General features: G+C 38.5%; 1 protein-coding gene across 8 annotated transcripts in view; it reads right to left on the minus strand.

Moving 5' to 3' along the window:
* The window catches only part of usp9 (ubiquitin specific peptidase 9), a 36,205-nt gene extending 16,082 nt beyond the window's left edge, over nt 1-20,123 (minus strand). For 4 of the 8 annotated variants that reach the window (XM_028022906.1, XM_028022902.1, XM_028022903.1 and 1 more), the window contains exons 1-24: nt 19,704-20,123; nt 14,752-15,020; nt 12,602-12,747; nt 12,150-12,229; nt 10,838-10,950; nt 10,092-10,310; nt 9,243-9,358; nt 8,901-9,152; nt 8,674-8,809; nt 8,437-8,589; nt 7,290-7,394; nt 6,930-7,136; nt 6,708-6,844; nt 6,081-6,119; nt 4,715-4,848; nt 4,113-4,203; nt 3,749-3,862; nt 3,409-3,637; nt 1,918-2,013; nt 1,593-1,804; nt 1,169-1,409; nt 944-1,093; nt 661-781; nt 409-539 (exon numbers count right to left, since the gene is read on the minus strand). In XM_028022906.1, the coding sequence (XP_027878707.1) occupies nt 409-539; nt 661-781; nt 944-1,093; nt 1,169-1,409; nt 1,593-1,804; nt 1,918-2,013; nt 3,409-3,637; nt 3,749-3,862; nt 4,113-4,203; nt 4,715-4,848; nt 6,081-6,119; nt 6,708-6,844; nt 6,930-7,136; nt 7,290-7,394; nt 8,437-8,589; nt 8,674-8,809; nt 8,901-9,152; nt 9,243-9,358; nt 10,092-10,310; nt 10,838-10,950; nt 12,150-12,229; nt 12,602-12,747; nt 14,752-14,853 (3,324 nt within the window). In that variant the 5' untranslated portion in view covers nt 14,854-15,020; nt 19,704-20,123. Of the gene's footprint in view, nt 1-408; nt 540-660; nt 782-943; nt 1,094-1,168; nt 1,410-1,592; nt 1,805-1,917; nt 2,014-3,408; nt 3,638-3,748; nt 3,863-4,112; nt 4,204-4,714; nt 4,849-6,080; nt 6,120-6,707; nt 6,845-6,929; nt 7,137-7,289; nt 7,395-8,436; nt 8,590-8,673; nt 8,810-8,900; nt 9,153-9,242; nt 9,359-10,091; nt 10,311-10,837; nt 10,951-12,149; nt 12,230-12,601; nt 12,748-14,751; nt 15,021-19,619; nt 19,641-19,703 lie in introns of those variants that run through there. The other 4 variants (XM_028022907.1, XM_028022904.1, XM_028022900.1 and 1 more) reach the window with 3 other exon arrangements.

The raw sequence follows: 20,123 nt of genomic DNA on the forward strand, positions 1-20,123 counted from the left end.
TCCTTCCAAAGTTTTACTGTAACCTCCCTCTGTCAGAGTTTGTTTGACCTAGAAAAGTTGGCAACATTTTCCAAATCCTAGAAGTAAGCTAAGTTACTATGCGTTTTAGGAAATGTACACTGACATAACATGCATAAAAAATTTAACTGACAAAATCTGTAATGATTGTGACTTTCTAAATATTTAGTGACTCTACAGCAACTGTCCTCTCAATGTGCAGTGATGAACGCCTTAAAAGAACATATGGAGTGTAGCTCTTGCATTTTTTCATTCTTAGTGAGAGAAACTGGAATTTAATAATTTGGTATCGGCAGGTTACAGGTTTTTAACAATCGGAAGGAATTCACAGAACTTTGATTGTGGGTTTAGCTCTAGTATTTTGTCACACAAATGTACACAGAGCCTTACCTCAATGAGGTAGAGCACTTGTGAAGGTGATGGGCCGAAGAAACGGGAGTCTAGTGACGGACTCAGACTGTTCTCTCCTAGCTTGGCGTGGTCCAAACACACAGCTCTAAGATTCTCCACTGTGGTGTTATCTGTGTGCACAGAAAAAGCATGAAATTGGTCAAGGAGATAAAACTGTGTGTGATGTATTTACAAAGTTAACATCAGACTAAGATGCAGAAATAATTCTCCACATCACGGTGTGTTATTTACCTGGAGGCATGAGCTTCATGAGAACTCGAGCTCCATCTCTTAGTTGAGGCATGTTGAGGTTGCACCCGAGGTCGGCTACTTGCCACAGAAAGGAGATGTAGCGTGGGTGTAGCGACATAATCTGGAAATCAGAGCAAAGGGTCTCATGTTATTTTTGTTTGCATCATTTCTGTTTTAAAGGATATTAAATTTTCAACATAGCCAACGTCGAAGTAAGATAGATAAACAGCATAGCTAGTTGTGCTATTTGAACATTTAATAGAGTCCATGCTTGTTAACTTACCACACCAGGAAGACAGCTCTCAACTTCTGGGTTGGGCCCATCACTGTAGTGGTTTCCGTGGTTACCAGGGGAGCCAGTGGATGAGTCGGATGAGCTGTCTGGGCTGGAGGGCATGTTGGCACTCACCTGGGTCAGCTTGGCTGTGATCAGCTGCATAATGAAAACAAGTTTTAGTTAACGGTGGTTAAGCAGTTAAGAGTTTGAGTTACACACACACACACAGACCGTTTTGTCCTTCAAATTAAGCTGTCCAATCAGCTTCCTGTCATCAGCAGGATCAACGATCTCCCCACCAATAAACAGCTCAATCTTCGTGTGTGCGGCGTTGGCCTTTATCCTGTTTAGGATTCCCCGCCGGACCGAACCGATGGTGTCATTGGTGTGTGACCAGATGTCTAAATCATCCACCTGACGTCCTTGGTTCGGGAAACGGACGATCAGTGTGATATGCTTGCCCCGGAAAGCTCTGCACAACAAAGGAGACAAAGAGGTTTCAATGGAACATTTTAAAATTATACCAAGAAGCTAAACAAAAAGTAAAAAAACAAAAAAAACTCTTGTGTGTGTTCTCAATATTTTCCAACCACAGAGCTACAAATGGACCATCATCGTGTTAAAGCGGAATAAAACGACAATTTAATGATTTTACCTCGACATAGGCAGTATAGTCCTCTCCTCATGGTAGTCGCTGTCGCACTCATTAATGTATTCCTTAAGCACAGTGAGAACCCGCACCATGCGGATGGCCTCCTGCCGAGCACAGTTAATGCTGTCTTTGTCTCCATCTAACACACACAGGGTGTCATAAGACGCCTTCAGACGGTCGAAACAAGACTGGATGAAATCTTCATGAATCTCAACCTGAAGAGAGAGGCAATGGGAGGGGGCAGGGATAAATAATAAATACCCGACTAGCAAACATTATGAGCTCTAAATGCTTATTTGCAAATAGTACAAAGAAGTAGTCTCCATACCTGGTTGACTTGCAGTTTTGGTCCGAGATTGGTGTAGATTTCTTTCAGCAGGTCTATGGCTCGGTTTGCAATGTCGTCACTTCCTTGAATCACCACCTAGATGAGAAGAGGGAAGGAAGAAATTAAGTCAAGCAGAATCTGTTAATAAATCTTTGCCTGGAATAAGCACATGTGCAACTGACTAAGAGTGAAGAGATTTCAAGGCTCAGCAGGTAACAATACTAAACATGACAATATTTGTTGAAGCGGGATGTCAAACTGTAATCCAGTCTGCCCAGATGATTATGGTGAAATAAGTGCAAGCAATTATGAGTCTCAAATATGGAAGTAATTGCTTTAAGTTGATGCCCCATATCCTTGTAATAAACTTTTATTTACAAGGAAGTAATGCAGCTGCTCTTTAGTTGAGAGAGTTGATTGCTACCGACTGCTAATAGGACCGGCTGTCAACACTTAGCACTGAAGAAACCTCAACCACCTGGAAGTTGTTTGTGTGGAAGCATTATGGGTACTTGGTAGGAAAAAAACCTACAGTGACAAACAAGATACAAGCACTGTTAACACTGAGAATACTACGACTAGCAAACAAATATTTATTTTGTAGCCACCACACCAAAAGGCTGTTTTTCAGTCTTTAAAACATTTTTACATTTATGAAATATTTATCCAGATTTCAAACTGATTGCTTTTTGGCATTTGGACAACCAATGACAGACGAGGAAGAAATCTGCTATTTGTGGATCACACAGACCTGTACTGAAATAATTGTACCGATTGCAGATACTTTAAAATATATATATATATTTAAATACTCCACAAAAAAAAAGATTCCTGATCTGCCTAAAACAAAATTTAAAACAATTCCTGTCTTATTGTCTCCTTGTGAAACCAACATCATTTAGAGCATCGTCTCATGACCTGGAAATGTCCCGATGCTCCTACTCAACGGTAAAAAATAAACTGTGACAGACTCAAATGACTGTGCACTGTGAGAAAAATCCTGCAGTACAGCGTGAAGCAAACAATGCTGCGGCATGCAGCCTCTGAATGTTGAAGGGCCATCTTCCTGTGATAGATCACCTACAGTCTTTTTTTCTTCAGAATTTACTCTACTTGAGTTTAAATCTTAATTGTGTGAATTTCGTATTGTAGATTGTCACTCCTATAATTATTCAGTTTCTATGGATAAAAGCAAGAATCTACTATTTCCATCGTAAACCTTGAATTCCTTTAAACTAATTAGGCAGCTTCTATGCTTTAAAACAAGAAAATAAAAGTGAACTGAAACTATTTCTGAGCAGACTGTACAGACAGCTCAGCATCTTCCAAGTTCACATCTGTTCAAATTTGTCAAACCAGACAATCTACATTAGCTTTAGGGACAGAAATGATGCCCAAGGTGATCTAACACTGACACAAATATAAATCAGTTATTTGATAGAAACAAATGCAGAAGCATTCATCTGTAATTACTGCAGCTACTCTCCTCACCCTCCACAGGTAGTCCAAGCCAATTAGTTCCAGGTCGTCCATCATGTAGGCCCTGCGTTTCGCTACCAGCTTGCCCTCCCTGCAGTTGACGGCCTTGAAGAACCTCTCAAAGCACTTCATGCCGTTCTCTGTCAGAAGCGACGGATCCAACTGTAGCACATTGTTCTCAAAGAAGTCCTTGTTGATGTCTGGGTCTAGGTCTGGCTCGTCCCCCATCAGCTTTGAGTACCTTTTAAATAGAAATAAACAAGAGCAGTCAGAGAGGGAGAGAGGAAAAAAAAGCCCAGGACTGACAAACGGAGCAAAAGCCAAAAGCTAAGAGGTCTGAGTAAAGCTGTACCATTTGAAGCAGGCCTCACGGTCGCACAGAAACACAGCGTTCTCAGCCAGGCACTTCCATATCTGCTTCGCCTGAGGAGCACACAGCCACAGCTGGCCGTCTTTTAATAGGAACCTGGAAAGAAGAAACAAAAGCTGTAGTGGAGCAACAATTCCCTGAAGGCTGAAGTCAACGACAACTTTTTGACGGAAGAAAACAGTCCTTGATTAGACACATTGGTTGCAGAATCAATTTTGTAACAAACCTTTGGCAACCAACTATGCCTAATTTTAGCAATTTGCATAACCGTTTTAGATTACGAATGTTAGCACAATTTTTAAGTGGATAAAATTAATTTTTAGGCGTAGGGAAGGAAAGGACGTACCTCAGAAAGTTAAGCCGCTCCTGTACTTCTTGGACATGACTGTAGCGGCTTCCCGGTCTGACTGTTTGAGGGTCAAACTCTGCTTGCTCTTCTGAAAAAGCGCGCGCACACACACACAATAAATCAGACTGCAGACTGTCTACCCCATAACAGGGATGTCCAAACTTTTTGTTACATGGGCCAACACATCCAGTTTTAAAAATATTTTCATGTCCCAATTGAAAAAAATACATAGAACATTTGGTCAATTCTGGGCAATAAAAACAGGGTGTAGGTCATTCTTTCATTCTTTCTTTAAAAATGCTTCTTGTATTGAACCAGGTTTAGTAGATACATTAAAAGCAGATTTGGGCGCAGCAAAGAAGTCAAATACACATCAACCACAATGACTTTTAAGAAGTCATGGAATAAACGTGGACCTTGCACAAGCAAGCAAAAAGACTGGTTATTTAAAGATGAATACTTTGTATTTTCTATTGCTAAAAGATGTTTAAAGTCTGTAATAATCTTTTGCCCCTAATTTAAAAAGAAAAAAGTCTTAATTTAAATTTTGTCCTATGGGATCGGTTTTCTCCAACTACAAAATCGAAGTCTGTAGCTACCTTTGGACAGCTGCCTCATTGTCTCCATGTAGGCTGAGAGATTCTCAGCCACCAGGGTGACCAGAGCGTGGTTGTGCTGCAGCTGGTTGATCAGGTCATGGCGGTAAAACACATGAGGGCTTCTCTGCGTTTGACTGAAATGGAACAGGAAGAGGAGTGTTTGATGTAGAGAGACAAACAAAAGGCGAGAAAGGCAGAAAACATGGAGAAACAGTAGAATTGAGTTTAAAAACTTTAAGTGTAACCTGATTAATAAAAACACTGTACCTTGATTTCTCATTTGGTACAGTGTGTATTAAAAAGAAAATATCTTTTGGGAGATGTTTGTGTATATTTTGTGTGTTTAACCAGAAGGGAGGTTGTGTCGGTAAAGGAAATTTCTTGCCTCATTTCCACATAAGCGAGCCTTTAATTCAGGCAGTTGTCACATTGTTTCTAAAATACTATCAGAATCTAAACTTGAGAAAGTATTTTTCCACCCCAGGTTATTATTCAATTGCACAAACTGTTGTGCAGTTTTTCCAGCATTCACACAGCGACTTCAGCTGTGTAATAAAAGCGTTGACACAAATACTGCAATAAGAGAGATATTTCAGGAAACTGAAAACATGGATCCAAGGCATGAAATTTCCCCGATACGCTGCATTGAATGATTTGAAGTGAAAGGAACTGGCCGGAGGAATAGCAGGGCTTCATCTCAAAGGACTTTTTAATAAACCTCAGAAAACTGTCAACTACTATCTGTATGAACCACAGCTCGCATTTGATTATGACAAAACTGAGCTTAAAGGTTCACTAAACTGAGAACCTTTGCTGCCAGCTAATCTAATGCACACATGCATTGTTTTCTTTGACTTAATCATATTTTTCATTTAAACATGTCATCAAACCTGGTCCTTCAAGTCAATGATGCTTGACTAGATACTTTTAGAACAAAACTGATAAGAAATTTTAGGGACTTCCCCTTAATAAAAACATATTACTTGTTTCAGTGCTTATTTTAAACACAAATACCTCCACTGGAAAATTTCAGACTGCATGATTTTGTGAGAAAGCACTAAAAAAAAAAGCACCTTAACCTGACCAACAACTTGAAAAAACCTGATGTAGAAGTAAAAAAAAAATAGATGGAGTTACGCATCTTAAGTTATAACTCATCCAACTTTTTGAGGTTTTGATTAATCCCAATTTCAACCTATTAATGTATAAATAGTCATTTGAGATGAAACCCAGAAAAGAACTGTTTAAGCTGATTTGTGGCAAAGATTTACGTTTGATGTAGTTTACGTTGTAAACTTCTCAAAGAAAGTGAGGCTTGACGCAAAAAAGAAACAGAGAGAACCCTAGAATTGGCATAAAAACTTACCTCACTAAGTTCGTTTGTATGTTAATTGGCATTTTCTTTCTGGAAAAACAACAGGCATGTCTGCTACATAGTTTCTACAGTGACTAAAATACTGTTTTAGTATTTCAAAAACAATTAGACTGATGCACATTATTAGCTAACGTCCAACTTTATGCTGATTACTTCTTTAATTACTTCTGCCCTTTTGGACCACCACTGCTCACAAAAAAAGCTTCAACACCACAAATAAAAGACAAAAAGCTGACTAATGTTTAATTTGTGTAACAAGCTTAATCCCTGGCATAGTGGGCTGCTACTCAAGATAATGTTAGGAGAATTCAACATGACTGCCCGAAATGTAGCAATCAAAAGCTGTGAAGCCTTACATAATTTATAAAGATTAACTGCAGTCAGAATCTGACATTTTACTAAATAAAAAAAAAAAAAGCAAAGAAAAAAAATGTAGAGCCACTTTCATCAGAAACAAGTACAAAACTGAGGTGTCTCAGCAATCTTACATAAGTGATAAAAACCAGTAATGTGAACGTTTGTTTTTGCCTGTTGCATTTTGTGAAAACTAAAAGCATCTTTTTCTGTATATAAAAAAAAATTAGAAAAACAAAAAATAGAAATCTATTCCAATTTTACCTCAGGTTCTGAGGAGCTTCTCCAAAGAGGCTGCAGATTTCCCTGATTTGCTTCAAGGCAGGGATAACCCACTTGTCATTGGTACGAAGCTCTTCTATGAAGCGATCAATCCACTGAATCTTTTGCGTGTCTCTGTCCTGTGTGTGAAAAGACCGCACTCCATATTTAGCGACTGTGTGAGCATCTATTTGTTACGTTCACCAAAACAAAAGTGAATGTTACCTGTGAGCAGCTATAGTCCAATATCTTGATGTGAGCACTAAGAGCCTGATCCATGATGTCTACAGGAACGTCGTCGCTGTGCGCCAGGTTCCAGAGCAGGTTGAGGACCTTGTGGGCCATAACACCGTCCTTATCGTCCTCGGCCAAGCGCCGGATTAGCTCGAGCAGTTTTTCACGCTGCTTCTTGCTAGCATTGGTCCAGCTTGCCTGCAAAACAGGAGGAATAAGCGAAGGCAGAGCAGCAATCAAGATTTATCACATCGATGATCTGCTATGAAGCAAAGCATTTAAATTTGACTGAGCTAAAAACAAAACAAAAAAAGAAGACAACACGTGCATGTTCTGCGATATTATTCTTACCTTGAAGCAGTCGAAAAGATGATCGAGCTGCTCGGGTGAGAAGTCCCACGCCAGCTTGGCCAAGAGATCATGGACATTCTTCACAATAGCCTCGTGCTTACCAGCCTGCACATAGACATGAGCAATACAGAAACATTGTAACATTATCTCATCTGCCTGAACTGACCCAAAATTGTTCTAACAATTCAAATGTTAGACTTTAGTAGTGAAGTCTAACTGCTTGAAACTGTCATTCTTTTTAAACACTAATTGCCAACATTAGCTTACAGTTTAATATTTAGCACTTCTAAAATCAACAAACCTGAAAATCTATTTCATTCCCAATCTGACAGCATTTACAGAAACATTTTTACTAAAACCTACTCCATTACTGTCATTATCTGCATAGCAAATTGCATAATTTAGATTTAAAAAAAGAAAACACAAGAAAAACCTGAAGCACAAAGAAATTTTGTTGGTGGCTGCAATCGGAGATGACTAAATCTCATCTTTCTCCAATGTGTAAAAGCAGCATGCCTGAGCACTGGCAACTCGTGGTCTTTGGTGAGGACAATGTTGCTGAGAGAAGAAGATAAAAGTCAGCCCGCTCCAGAATTACTGGGGCGCTTAAAATGCAGTCAGAGGAAGAACAAATGATGGAAGCTATAGGATGCTTTCTTGCTGCAGAGATTGCAACACTTTCAGCAATAAATAGCTGCGTAGATCTGAACAAAACAAAGTTGCCATGTCTCATCTTTTTGAGCTTTCAACTTAACTTTTATAGAACAAGCTGGATGTGGAAATGTCAGAATTAAAGTGAAGGCCTATGTTCTTCAGAATATTAACAAAAAGACTGACGTGTGAAAATGCTAGCCACGCTTATCTTTAGAAGATTCTAAAGTCAGCTTAAAGTGTTAACCGTGTAATTTAGTCCCTGTGTTAAAGCAACTCTTCTACTAAACAGACTGTAAAGCTACCTCAGCTTCCATTATAATAATGAATTCCCACTTTCAACAGGAAGGCTGGAGGAAAACATTTTAAATGTTTTTTTGTATTTTCCTCTATTGTAGGTTTAATTGTTTGCTAATAATTGTTAATGTTTAATTGCCTTATTAAACATGATGTATATAATAAGCAGAAAACTAAAACATGCTTAGAGGTGGCGCACCTGTGCAGCCCAGATGTTGTCCAAGTCCTGCATGGTAAGAGCTTTCTCTTTTATAACGAAGCGAAGGATCTTCTCCAGCTTCTCGACATACTGCGGCTGATGCAAACTGTCCCTCAGCACAATAGAAAGGATGTGGTTTTGCTGGATCCATTCCTGATGCGGGAAGAGCAGATTTTACAGACGCAAAATTCACGTAACGACAGCCTCGAATGTAGTGCTTTTGAAGCCTGCGCTTACCGCCATGCGCTCTGCGGTCAGCCACTCCTCCTCCTCAGGGTTATGCCGATGAGTGTAGTAGGAGACGCTGGATATCACCTTGTTAACTTCGTTTAGTGCATTCATTTTGCCGTTAAAAGAAGAAATTTGTAATAACCTGTTGAAAGAAGCAAAATCCAATTCCCGAGTGATCACTCTGTAGATGTACGATGGAAACAGTCGAGCTTTAAAGAGACTCAAATACCCACCTAAGAATCATTTTTAACCTAAAAATCTCTAAATTCTTGACCGTCTCCTCCTGCCCTGGTACACGAGAAGCCAGATTCTTCAGAGACTTGATTATCATTGACAGTGCGTCGTTTTTGGCTTCATTCTTGGCCTCTTTCTTGAGCTCCTCGTCTGTGAGGTTCTCTAGAAACTGGGGAACCATCTCGATGACTGGAAGGAAGTACTTCTTTACTGTGTGCAACGTGAGGAACTCATAACACTGGCCAAAAGGCCTGCAACACAAAACGGGACATCAAGTCACACCAAAAATTTACACCTGGAAATGTTTTTGATGAAATAACTGTGGCGTTGCCGAGTCTCACTTGATAAGTGCAGCAATGATCTGGACGTTCAGTGCTTGGCCGCTCATGAAGCGGTCGTGCAAAATTTGAAACCCGTTTAACGTGCCAAATTTGTTTATTAAATCAACCAGCCAGCCCTGTGGACAGAAAACACACCGTTAATCTTACAGGTTGCTTTATCCAGAGTCATTATTTTGCAATTTGAGACCTAATTAGGCGTTTATGATGAACAACTTCCTCTAATTATTTCACTTATGTTTCCAGTTAATCCAAACTGCAAAGAAAGCGTCCAAAAAAATATGCCAATCTAGTTTTAATCTCGCAAGAATTATTATTATTTTTTTTAATAATCTGATTAAAAACAACTGTATAGAGACTAACAGCATTATAGGCACAGCTCAGCATAGTGATGGGCTCTGTGCCAATAGAGGCAGACAGGCGAGCAGTGCTGCAGTGTTGTTCACAATGACCCTGAGCCCACGCTACACTCATCCACCTTTCACTTGAGAATTTCTACTCCCTGATGTTTCTAAATTCTTTTACAGTGTTACAAGAATTAGTCTAAGATTATGTTTAAGGTCTTGCAGTGGGACTGTTGTTTTTATTTACTTAGATAAACACAGATTTTTTTTTTTCATATATTTTTAATGAGGGCTCTTAGTCATGCCAGTTTACAACTTCAGTCTCAGATAGCTAAAGTTGACCTAATTACCCAGCAGAAGAGGAAAACGGCTACATTTCTGGATGATTCTTTAAAAAAAAAAAAAAAGGAAAGTTTTCAATTTTTAAAAAACACGAAGCAATATTTGGTTAAATATGGCTTTTTTAAAATGTTTTTTTTTTCCCCATTCAAAAGTTATCGAATTTCACCTTGGGAGATCTCGGGTCAGGCGGACGAGCGTAGAGCTCATCGTCGGCCAGCTGGGCTCCAGCGGGGACGGTCTCAGAAGGCCGTGTGCCGTTATAAATGTGGAACTTGCAGTGGGGATTGAGGGCCATGGCCAGCAACTCCAGTAGCGGGAACCAGTCCTGAGACAGCTTGGCCACACACAACTCCACCAATCGGTGTGTGTTATTAATGATACACCTCTAAGAGACAGAAACCGGGAAAGAAATTAAACGTTAAGACGGACAACGTTAGAATGAATAGTCATTAAAATGAGAAAACCCTGTTCCTTTTTAAATTGATAATGACTAATTAATGTGTGTGAAGAAAGCAGATATTCACCTTTACTATTTTACAAAAATTCCAAACTGTTTTTACCCTATTTTAGTCATTGAGGTAGTGCACAAGCAACAAGAAATGTGTTAAAAGATACAAATTAAGAGCCAACATGCGTTCAAATAAAAAGTCAACATTGTTTTGACCAAAGTTGAAAGCAAAAAACAGAAACCATTTCTCCCAAAGTCCGTTGAGGTTCCAGAAATCAATCTTCCCAAAACAAAAGCCAACTTCGCCTACTTCTAGCAATAACATTATTGATCGCTCCTCGTGCTGCTGTTTTCCCCCTTAGATCTTCAACAACTGAACATAAAACTTGCTTTTGGGGACTTGTTTTCAAACGTAAAAGATTAACGCAGATTTATTTAAAGAGAGAGCCCCAATAAACACTCACATGTATCTCAAACTTCCAGCCACTGACTGCCTCATCTGTCAGGATTTTTGTGAAGGAAATGGTTAGACCGTCCCGGAAAAACCTCTGACATGCCTCACATTTCACATCCAGTCCTGTGAGGAGAAAACAAGAAGAGACAACTCACAACATTAACATCAAAAGTTAAAATTTGGCATATGAAACATTCAGCTTAAACAGATGTCAGGGTACAAAGGTTTTCAGGAAGTTCTGTGCAGATGTTGGCAAATAATGTGCTTTTAATAAAGACAAATGAGTTAATGCAAATAAAAAAAGGGTCATGAACCAAATGTGATTATTAGGGAAGTCGTTCTTATTCTGTATATACTTTTCTAATCTTCTGCAGAAAGCTTTCAGTGTAAGAGAGATACATCTTTATTATCTGCACAAAAACCTTTCCATACTAAAGAAAAGCTGGTGGCATTTCAGCAGCATAAAGAACCATGTCAAGGCTGATCCAGCAGTGAGTTATTGTAAACTCACCTCTTTCTTATTCCATTTAATGCAAAAAGTAAATGTTCAATTTGTCATTTTCTTTTCCCCGAAAGGAGGTTCCTTGATGGTTGCTTTTGGGTACATAACACATTTTACTCATCTGATAAGTTACCAGGGGGCTTAAGTTAAAAACCTCTTTAAAAAGAGGGACAGCATGAATACTGGAGATATTTGTGCCCTGGTAAGAGTTTGTTTGCCTCGAGAATATAGTTGATGTCAGACTTATTTGTTTATGTGCAATACTTCTAGAACTCCAATAGTTCTAAAGTGTAAAAGTATACACAAGAAAAAAAAGTATAAGTTTCCACATAAGGAGTTTGCCTTATGGTAAAAAATATATCACTATCTTTACAGCCCGATTTAAAAACAGAGCCCTTAAGGAACATCAAACAAAAAATAGGTCAAAGAACATTTCTGAAAGGATTTTTACATTTGAGCCATCAAGTACAATTGATTTTTAATTAGCTATGCTTTTTCGCAGGTTTCAAAGTGTGGTGCTAATTCACTATTTTCTACATGAAAACAGGTCAAGTATCATGGCTGGCCAACAACTTTGTGTATAAACACAAACTTGTAACAGTACTGCCAACATCATTTGTCTAACAAACATAGCAATATTAAAAAAATATGAATATGAAAACAGTAGTCAAGTATACTGTTTAAATCTTTACATTTTACTAAGAAATTAAGAAATAAAATCTGTACCCTCTCTCACATCTTAAGTTAATTTGAAAGAAATGTCAGCTGGACGTTAACACCACAAAGCATTTACTAAAAAGAACATGCTGCACTTTCCTACCTTTTTTACTCAGGTCTATAGCAGCTTCCAAGAGGACTTCTAACTCTCCTTTTGGCAAAACTGGAACCACCCATCGAGGCCTGAAAGATAAATAGGCAGAAATACCAAAATGATGCATAAAACATGTATAACCACGCCATAAATATTGTTAAGCTGCATCCCAAGCTCCTTAAATGCCAAGTCATTGAGAAGTGTTTTCCCATCGAGTGTGTGAACAACTTAAACTTCTTTAAAAGAAACCAGTAACTTTAAATTTAATTTGGTATACATTGACATACATAAAAATATTTTAAAATATGCAAATTGCACACTGAATTAAAAGCAGCAAGGCATAAAATGAAAGATACTTTACATAACTTAACAGCAGTAAAGCATTTTTCATTTGTAACAATGCAGAGCAGGACAGGGGTGGACCGACTCCACTAAATCAGAGCTGGCAGACGAGCAGATACCTGTTAATCATGTCATCAAGCTTCGCCAAGTCAGTGTGAGGAAAAGCAGGCTCTTCCTCTTCCAGCTGAGGGGGGCCTTCGCCCTGGCCCTGCTCATCTGGTGGGCTCACGGGGGAGTTCTCATTAGATGAATTAGGAGATGAAGTCTGGAGATAAATAAATACGTGAGAATAAATTTGAAGGAGCTTTTAAATGCAGGTAGGAAAGCAGGGGAAGACGAACACTCAAAAGAATACTTCACGTAGTAAAGATAGCAGCTACAGTATAAAATATTGCAATTATGCCATCAGTTGCAATACATCCACATTTTCATCTCCTCCTCCCTCTCTAATTAGCATCCTTGGTGCTGAAACGTGTGTCATGTGTGGGCAACTACTGCAGTAAAACTCAATCCAACAGTGCAAGGCCACAGGTTTGATTATATTCAAAAGTGCTGCACAAAGGAATCACTTCCAACCAAAATATCGTGGCTCAACTTTCAGGCTGATTTCTCTATGAATCCGTTTTTATATCTGTTAAATGGCTTAAATAATTAAACCTGAAAGTCTTAGTCTCAAAATATGAACTAGATAGCAGTGAGTTTATACTAATTCAGGTCTGATATAGAAAGAAAACACAAGATATTTTCTTTTAACTGTGTAGCTTTTTGGTTAACTGATAAAAAAGTGAAAACCTGCCTCCAAAACTATTCTGCATTTTTAAATATATTTATTTATTTTGGTCATTTCTAACTTTTCCATACCCAAGTCAAAAAGAGAAAAAAAATCATGCAATGCTGAAAAAAAAGAGACAAAACTACTACAAAAATAGATATTTAAATTTATGCCAGTGGCAAGCACCTAAAGCGTGCACTGAAAAAAGTGCAGGTGGAAGCATGAGCTTTTTATACCTTCACTTTTTTTAACAGTATTATCAAAATCAAAACAGAATCTTTCCGGTATATTTTTCTAAAATAAACAGGAAAAGGAACTACAGCTCAGTCTGTAGACAACGTTGGGAAACAAATCATAATCAAACCTTATTGTATTTGTTTAGCAAATGAGTTTTACACATCTTTTTCAAAACTTTAAGTTTTAACTCTTCACAACAATCCCTCTGAATCCCTCTAACTTAAGTACAATTATTTTTAATGTGTGTCACGACCTTTAAACGAATCATTCTCTCTTAATTTATTTCTTTAATTTCAAACCACTTGTCGTTATAATTTACTAACACACATTTAGTCCTTCTGGCTTTATCATATGATTATAAACTTTTCTGTTGTACAGAAATAAAAAGTCCATCCTGAACCTATAGAGCTGTGAGCCAGTAAAAGACAGGTTCTATACAGGCTTTGTGGTACGGTTTCTATTGTTCTGATGAGTGGCTGAACAAACACACACGTACAAAGACACAGGTGTTTTTCCTAAAATAAGCCTTTCTAACAATACTTGTCAATTCATCATACCTTTAGTGTTCGCAAAACACACCGATGCTCATTTATCCCCGCTGACGCACAAAAAAATAAAATAAAAACCCGAATGCAGGGATAATGCGTTCAAGGTAGAAATGTATTAATTAGCATGTGGAAGAATCCCAGGATCGTCAAACTTAAATGATCTGATGAAACATCTCAAAAAAGCAAGGGCAAAGGGATTTTCCTTTTCTTTTATATCTAAATGATAACGAGAAGCTGCGCATTGAGAGGAAAAGAATGATACGCATTGTTGAGTGGGATCCATATCTGAGAACTATAAAATGTGGGGGAGTACGGTTAAGGCTCCTTCTGCTTGGCTGACCTACATAGGCAGCTTGCCTCTCACATCTCAACACAGCTCATCTCTAACCACCACAGGCCTGCATGTGCACGCACACAGGCCTGCATGTGCACGCACACAGGCCTGCATGTGCACGCACACACGCACGCGCACACACACACGCTCTTTAGCCATCACTCTGGAGTCTCTATTCATTCATTGCCTCCCTTTTACTCTCTCACTCTTTTCCGTTCTCTTCTTCCCCACCCTTTTAGGTCCCAACTGGCATCTTTATGTTGGTAGGTGGGAGCAATACTGATTTAAAATGAAAAAAAATAAATAAATAAATAAAAATACTTAGCTAAACTGAAAATGAGACTAAATGTTGACATATGTAGTTTGAGGTTTACAGACCTGGTTCTGTGGCAGTGGGGGTTGGCTCTGAGCATCAGGTGCCTGGCCCTGGCCCTGACTGTCGTTGCCCCCCACCGGAGAGCCACGCGTGGTGGCCGTCATGCTCGCCACAGGGCAGATCTTGGCAATCTTGGCCTCTTAGGGAGCGCTGGCCAGGAGGGAAATCACAGCCACCTCAGCTGTACAGCGGAGGGAAGAGAGCCCGAACACACGAGAGAGGGTCGCAAGCACCTGGAGATCTGGGTGTACTGCTGAGACCATTGCATAACCTGGTGAACGGAAAAGTATCAAAGGTCAAGATCCTGGCAGCCCAAAGTAAAGAGATTTTATTGTACTTTTATCAAAGAACAACAAAAGAAACCCAAAAGTAGTCAGGTGCAATGTCTTTATCTCTCATCTGTGGTTGAAGGATATGACTGACACAATCTCTATTTTAATGACAGGTTCTCCGAGTAAAAATATCACTTTTACCAAAAAAGGTGATATAAAAAAGTGATGAAATAGAGAGCATTTTATCTCTAAGTGAGGTTTTGTCAACTTGTATAGGTACTAGTTGACAAAGTGCAGGAAGTTAAAACTGAGCAGATCTTGATCACATTTTATAGCAGATTGTTCGCATATTCAAATCCTTTACGACGTAACATTACCATATCACCGACCTCTGCTAAACCTAAGACTGGGTAGGGAGCATATGACTAAAGGTCAATGATGTGACTGAAGACATTTTACATGTCCATAATCTTTCAATCATAATAAAAGTATGTCTCCATCCTAACAGAAGAGCCTTAAGTGTTTTTTTTCTTGTTATTTTTTACATAAACACAAAGTGCTTCTGTGGACCCTTACAATTTTATAGACTGAACACCCTTATTTTCATTTTTGTAGCAGCTAGTTTGAATGAAAGTTGGATGAAAAACATAAATGATATCCATTCAGATTCCAAGACATAAGAGACATTCTTGTTGGTAGGGAGTGTCAAGAATATTGTTGTTATGCAGTCGAAATATTTTTTGCAAAGTCAGTGCATCTTTTGTCTTAAATTTTTCACAGGTTCTTTGATACCGTACCAGAAAACTTTGCATTTAAGCTCCGGATTGAAAAATAACTGGACAAAACCAAACTTAAGATATCTAGTATATCGTTAATGTTTTTCTTGCATTTCAGCTTTCTACTAAAACATGCATGTTAAGAATAAATTATTCTGTCCTACACAAAAAATAAATTCAAGGCAAGATACCCTGAAACACTTCAAATCATACAATAAGACATACTGAAACATGTCTGATAAGAGAAACTTCATTTCATGTTGTCTGCAATCTGAAATGTGGAAAGAATTCAAAATAATTCCATATAATTGCATATCAGGAAACAAGAGCTGAGGAAGTAAATGAAAATAATACTGAAAGAGTCGAAACTTTAAGATATAACACACAACCACAGGATACAAACATTCTGAGAAAAGTATATACACTTTTTTTTTTAAACGAGTTTGTAACCTCACACGTTACCATAATCTGGGTTAAACATTGTGAATACTTAAGGTTTTGAATAGGATTTAATTTCTTTCTGTGTGAAAGGAGAGTCGGAGATAATCTGTGCACCGTTATTGACCAACAGCTGTCATTTACATGTGCTGACTGAAGTGAGTACTGAAACATTGCTAAAGTGAAACATAGCATGAAAGAACACAAACCCCATAGGCTTCATACCAAATATTTCCCTGCTGCATAGGATGACTGCACACACACTCTGGGGATGTTTACAGCAGATCAGTTGTCTAATCAAACACACACACACAAGATTCAGCAGGGTTGTGCTTGGCAATATCGTTCTAGTTCATCTACCCAGGCAACTGACTTGTAAAATTTTACAAAATAAACTAAATCATGTAAAAAAAAAAAAAAAAGGAAAAAAAAAGGGGGGAAATTTACCTTTCACACTTGAACACCTGGTCATAAATTCTGTTTTTTAACTTCCTTTTGACTACATCACTCAACGCTACCAGGATACAATTTTTATGAGGAGGAAGGACAGCACTAAAATGTTCATCAGTTTTAAGTTAATTAATCCAATATCAACAAAGACCCATATGACAGAGTGTCATTATGTCCATTCATCACACTCTGCTCAGCTGAACATTCTGCCCAGGAATACCAAGTTTATCAGATAAACTCACGAATGCAAAAACAGAAAAGACAGCGAACTCAGAATGAAGGTGCTGACACGCATTAAATACTAACAAGTAAACAAACTCAAACCATATAAAAAGAAGCTAGAAAAATATAACTGTTGAACCTCTCACCTTTTATTAACAAGAGTTGTAATGTACTTTTAAAAAGTATTTATTGAAACATTATTTTCTAGTGCTTTTGTGAAACTAGAATGATTACTATCCAGGTGTAAAATGTCCTTTGCTTCAGCACCTTCATTACTAGTTGAGTGTGTGGTAGAGACAGAGAGTATCCCCCCCACTTTGGAGAACCTCAAGGCAAAATCTGGAGAGTTTCTATGTATTTTTAAAAGTTATTAGTATTTAACAACCTGCTCAAATGAGCAAGAGATGATTTTATGACACAAAGAAAACACGGTTTGTGTTTATTTCCTTATAAAAGTGAAACAGAAAACAGAAATATGTTTGATTAAGCAGTTACAACAACGATATTTTGTGCCCAGTGACCTGATCTGCTTTCTGCCATTTCAAACATATTTCTCCTACTTGTTGCAAATGTTTTTACCAACATTTTAAAAATAATGCAACAACAGATTTCCAAATGTGTCAAAAATATTATAGAACCTATGTCAGAGTGGGTGACTCGAAAAAGTTACTTGCTGATCTACGGCATTGTGCGAGTTGGTGTATAGAGCTCAATGTAGTTCGGTTTTTTCTACATCACACACAGTGGGGTTCAGGTAATACTTAAATGTTATACAGTACATTATTTAACAAGTGTTTCTAAAAACTAGACTAAAAAGATTTATTGTGGTTTGATTAGGGTTCAAAGTCTTGTATTTTATAAAAGTCAACTAGTATATATTGGATCAGAACCAAAATAAATAGAGGAAGAGTGTAATAAAAGGTCTTTCAAAAATAATACAAAAATAGGTTGAATTGCACGGAAGATCGGGACATTTCTATATTTATCTCAACCAGGCAGTAAAATACTTATCCACAAAGAAACATTGACTGATTAAAAAAAAATGGTGAAAGTACATGAGAACAAAATATTATATTTACAGGAATGAAACTGAGCTATGTAGGGACAAAATGGCAGCAATTGATATGAAATGAGGATAAGGGCCAAATTGTCCAGATGCTAAAAACGTCAACACAAACAAAGCAGTTTGTCATCCTTGCTTCCAGTTCAGTGCACAGGACTGGATCAACAAATATTTTTTTCAAGCTTCAAAAAGTGCTTCTATTCTGCTGTATGAATGCAAAGCTATATGGAAATGCTTACGTTGTGCATTTCCAAATAAAAATGATGCAAGCATAAAAATTCTGGACAGATGTGTGGCCCAATTGTATACACCTAGTAAATATAAAATCAAACATTGTTTGATTTTATTGTCTTTTACATATGGTTTTTCCTACTTGATACAGGGGCTGGTAATGAATATTGCAGTTCAAAAATAAACCTCTAACCTCAAAAAAAGAAAAAGTCATCTTTGAAACAGGACAAAACCTGTTATTTATGCAACGCAAACATACATTCTGAAGAATTTAGGTCATAAGACAAGGTGCAACGCCGGCTTTTAAATATTAGCACTCAAGTTATTTCCAGGCATCTTGTTGATGGATAAATCGGTCGAATAAAATTTGCATGTTTCTCGTCGAGTTTCTTCAAAACTAAGCGACCGAAAAGTTTGACAAGTACGCAGCAACATTGCGTAATTAGTGCAACGACCAAGCATTGACACCTGGTAGTTTTTGGTTGTTCACGCCGGTTCCTGTGGTTCGGTTTGGCTGCAAGGCGATCCGCCCAGACAGCCGAGCTTTGAGGCGGTGAAGGCCTTACCGTCCAAAGCCCACTGCGCTGTCACATATTCAGGCCTCGGCGTCCGTTTGGGCCTTGACGAAACACTCGCCCTGCAAATATGTACTTCAAAAACGGACGATCCGAAACTCATACCAAAGCTTCTTCAAAAATGAAATTTGTGACTGCAAACAATCACTTGTCACACCGTTCTTGCTGACTAACTATGTAACGAGATCGCCATTTGCAATGAGCGACGGCCGTGCTAACAGGAGCCAATCTAGACAGTTAATGTTAGCCAACTGTTAGCTAGCGAGTAAACATATTTGAATAAAAATAACTTGGCAGATTATCGACATGTCTATATATGCTGGGATTCAAGCAATAAAATGTAGTTGACCTATAGCCAGTCTGCAAACATTTCAACATTACGAATAAGTTAGCTAGCTATCTTTGCAAAGGATGACAGGGGAGGTGTCTATTTCCTGAAATCCAACAGTGTTCTGATACGTATTTCTAAAGTTAGAACAGGGGCAAAACACTCAAAAATATAACACACTGGTGGGTTTGCAGGTAATCAATGTAAATAGTAGCATTTCTTTCAGAAAGCAATGGCGAAGTGCATTATTTAAACAAAAATTGGTTGCATGTTCCTGCCGCTAACTTGTAAACACGGGACGTTTAAAGGAAATGTTTCTTATCAGAATGTAGACAGTGTCGAGGTCCTTTTGCGGGTAGCTAACGTTAGCCTTAACTCAGTGAATTTAGAGACACAATCTTATGGCCGTAAATTAAATTATATTTACGTTGACACATTCAGTAATTTGGTAGCCACCAGAGAAAGCAATGCCAGCAATTGAGAAATACAAGTATCGCTAAATGCAGCAACGTTACCTTGCACACAGCACCAGCTGACGCTAACAGTAGCTGGCTAACAATCAGCAGTCAACATACTGTGCTAAGCAGCTAACAACTCACCAGGAATTTGATACGACTTCCCCCTCTATTCACGGGATACGTCCAGTCTCCAGCGATTGTGTCGTCGTATATTACATAAACGCGGCCTGTATCAGTGGCAGTTTCGCAGGGTACCAAACCTGTTACTAGAAAAATCTTATTCCTGCGTTTTTTCCTCCGCTTTCTGGGTGTTTTTCCTGCGTCACCGGCGCGGTAACAGCCCCCTAAACTCTATCTAGTCTGGTTCTGGGGCTTGTCACCTCAGTCCCAGCAGTCACTCGCAACTTGAATCAGCTCAACATGGCGGAAGCGCAGTCCGACACAAACGCTTTTTAGTAAAACAGGCCAGACTGCTGTGTGAACTCCAACACTCCGGCAATGTCTATGAGCTGGTTCGCATCACAACCCCGACTAGCTCTGCTTAACACAACACCCGCTGAA

The sequence above is a fragment of the Xiphophorus couchianus genome, chromosome 7 (assembly GCF_001444195.1).
Source record: "Xiphophorus couchianus chromosome 7, X_couchianus-1.0, whole genome shotgun sequence".
Lineage (NCBI taxonomy): Eukaryota > Metazoa > Chordata > Actinopteri > Cyprinodontiformes > Poeciliidae > Xiphophorus > Xiphophorus couchianus.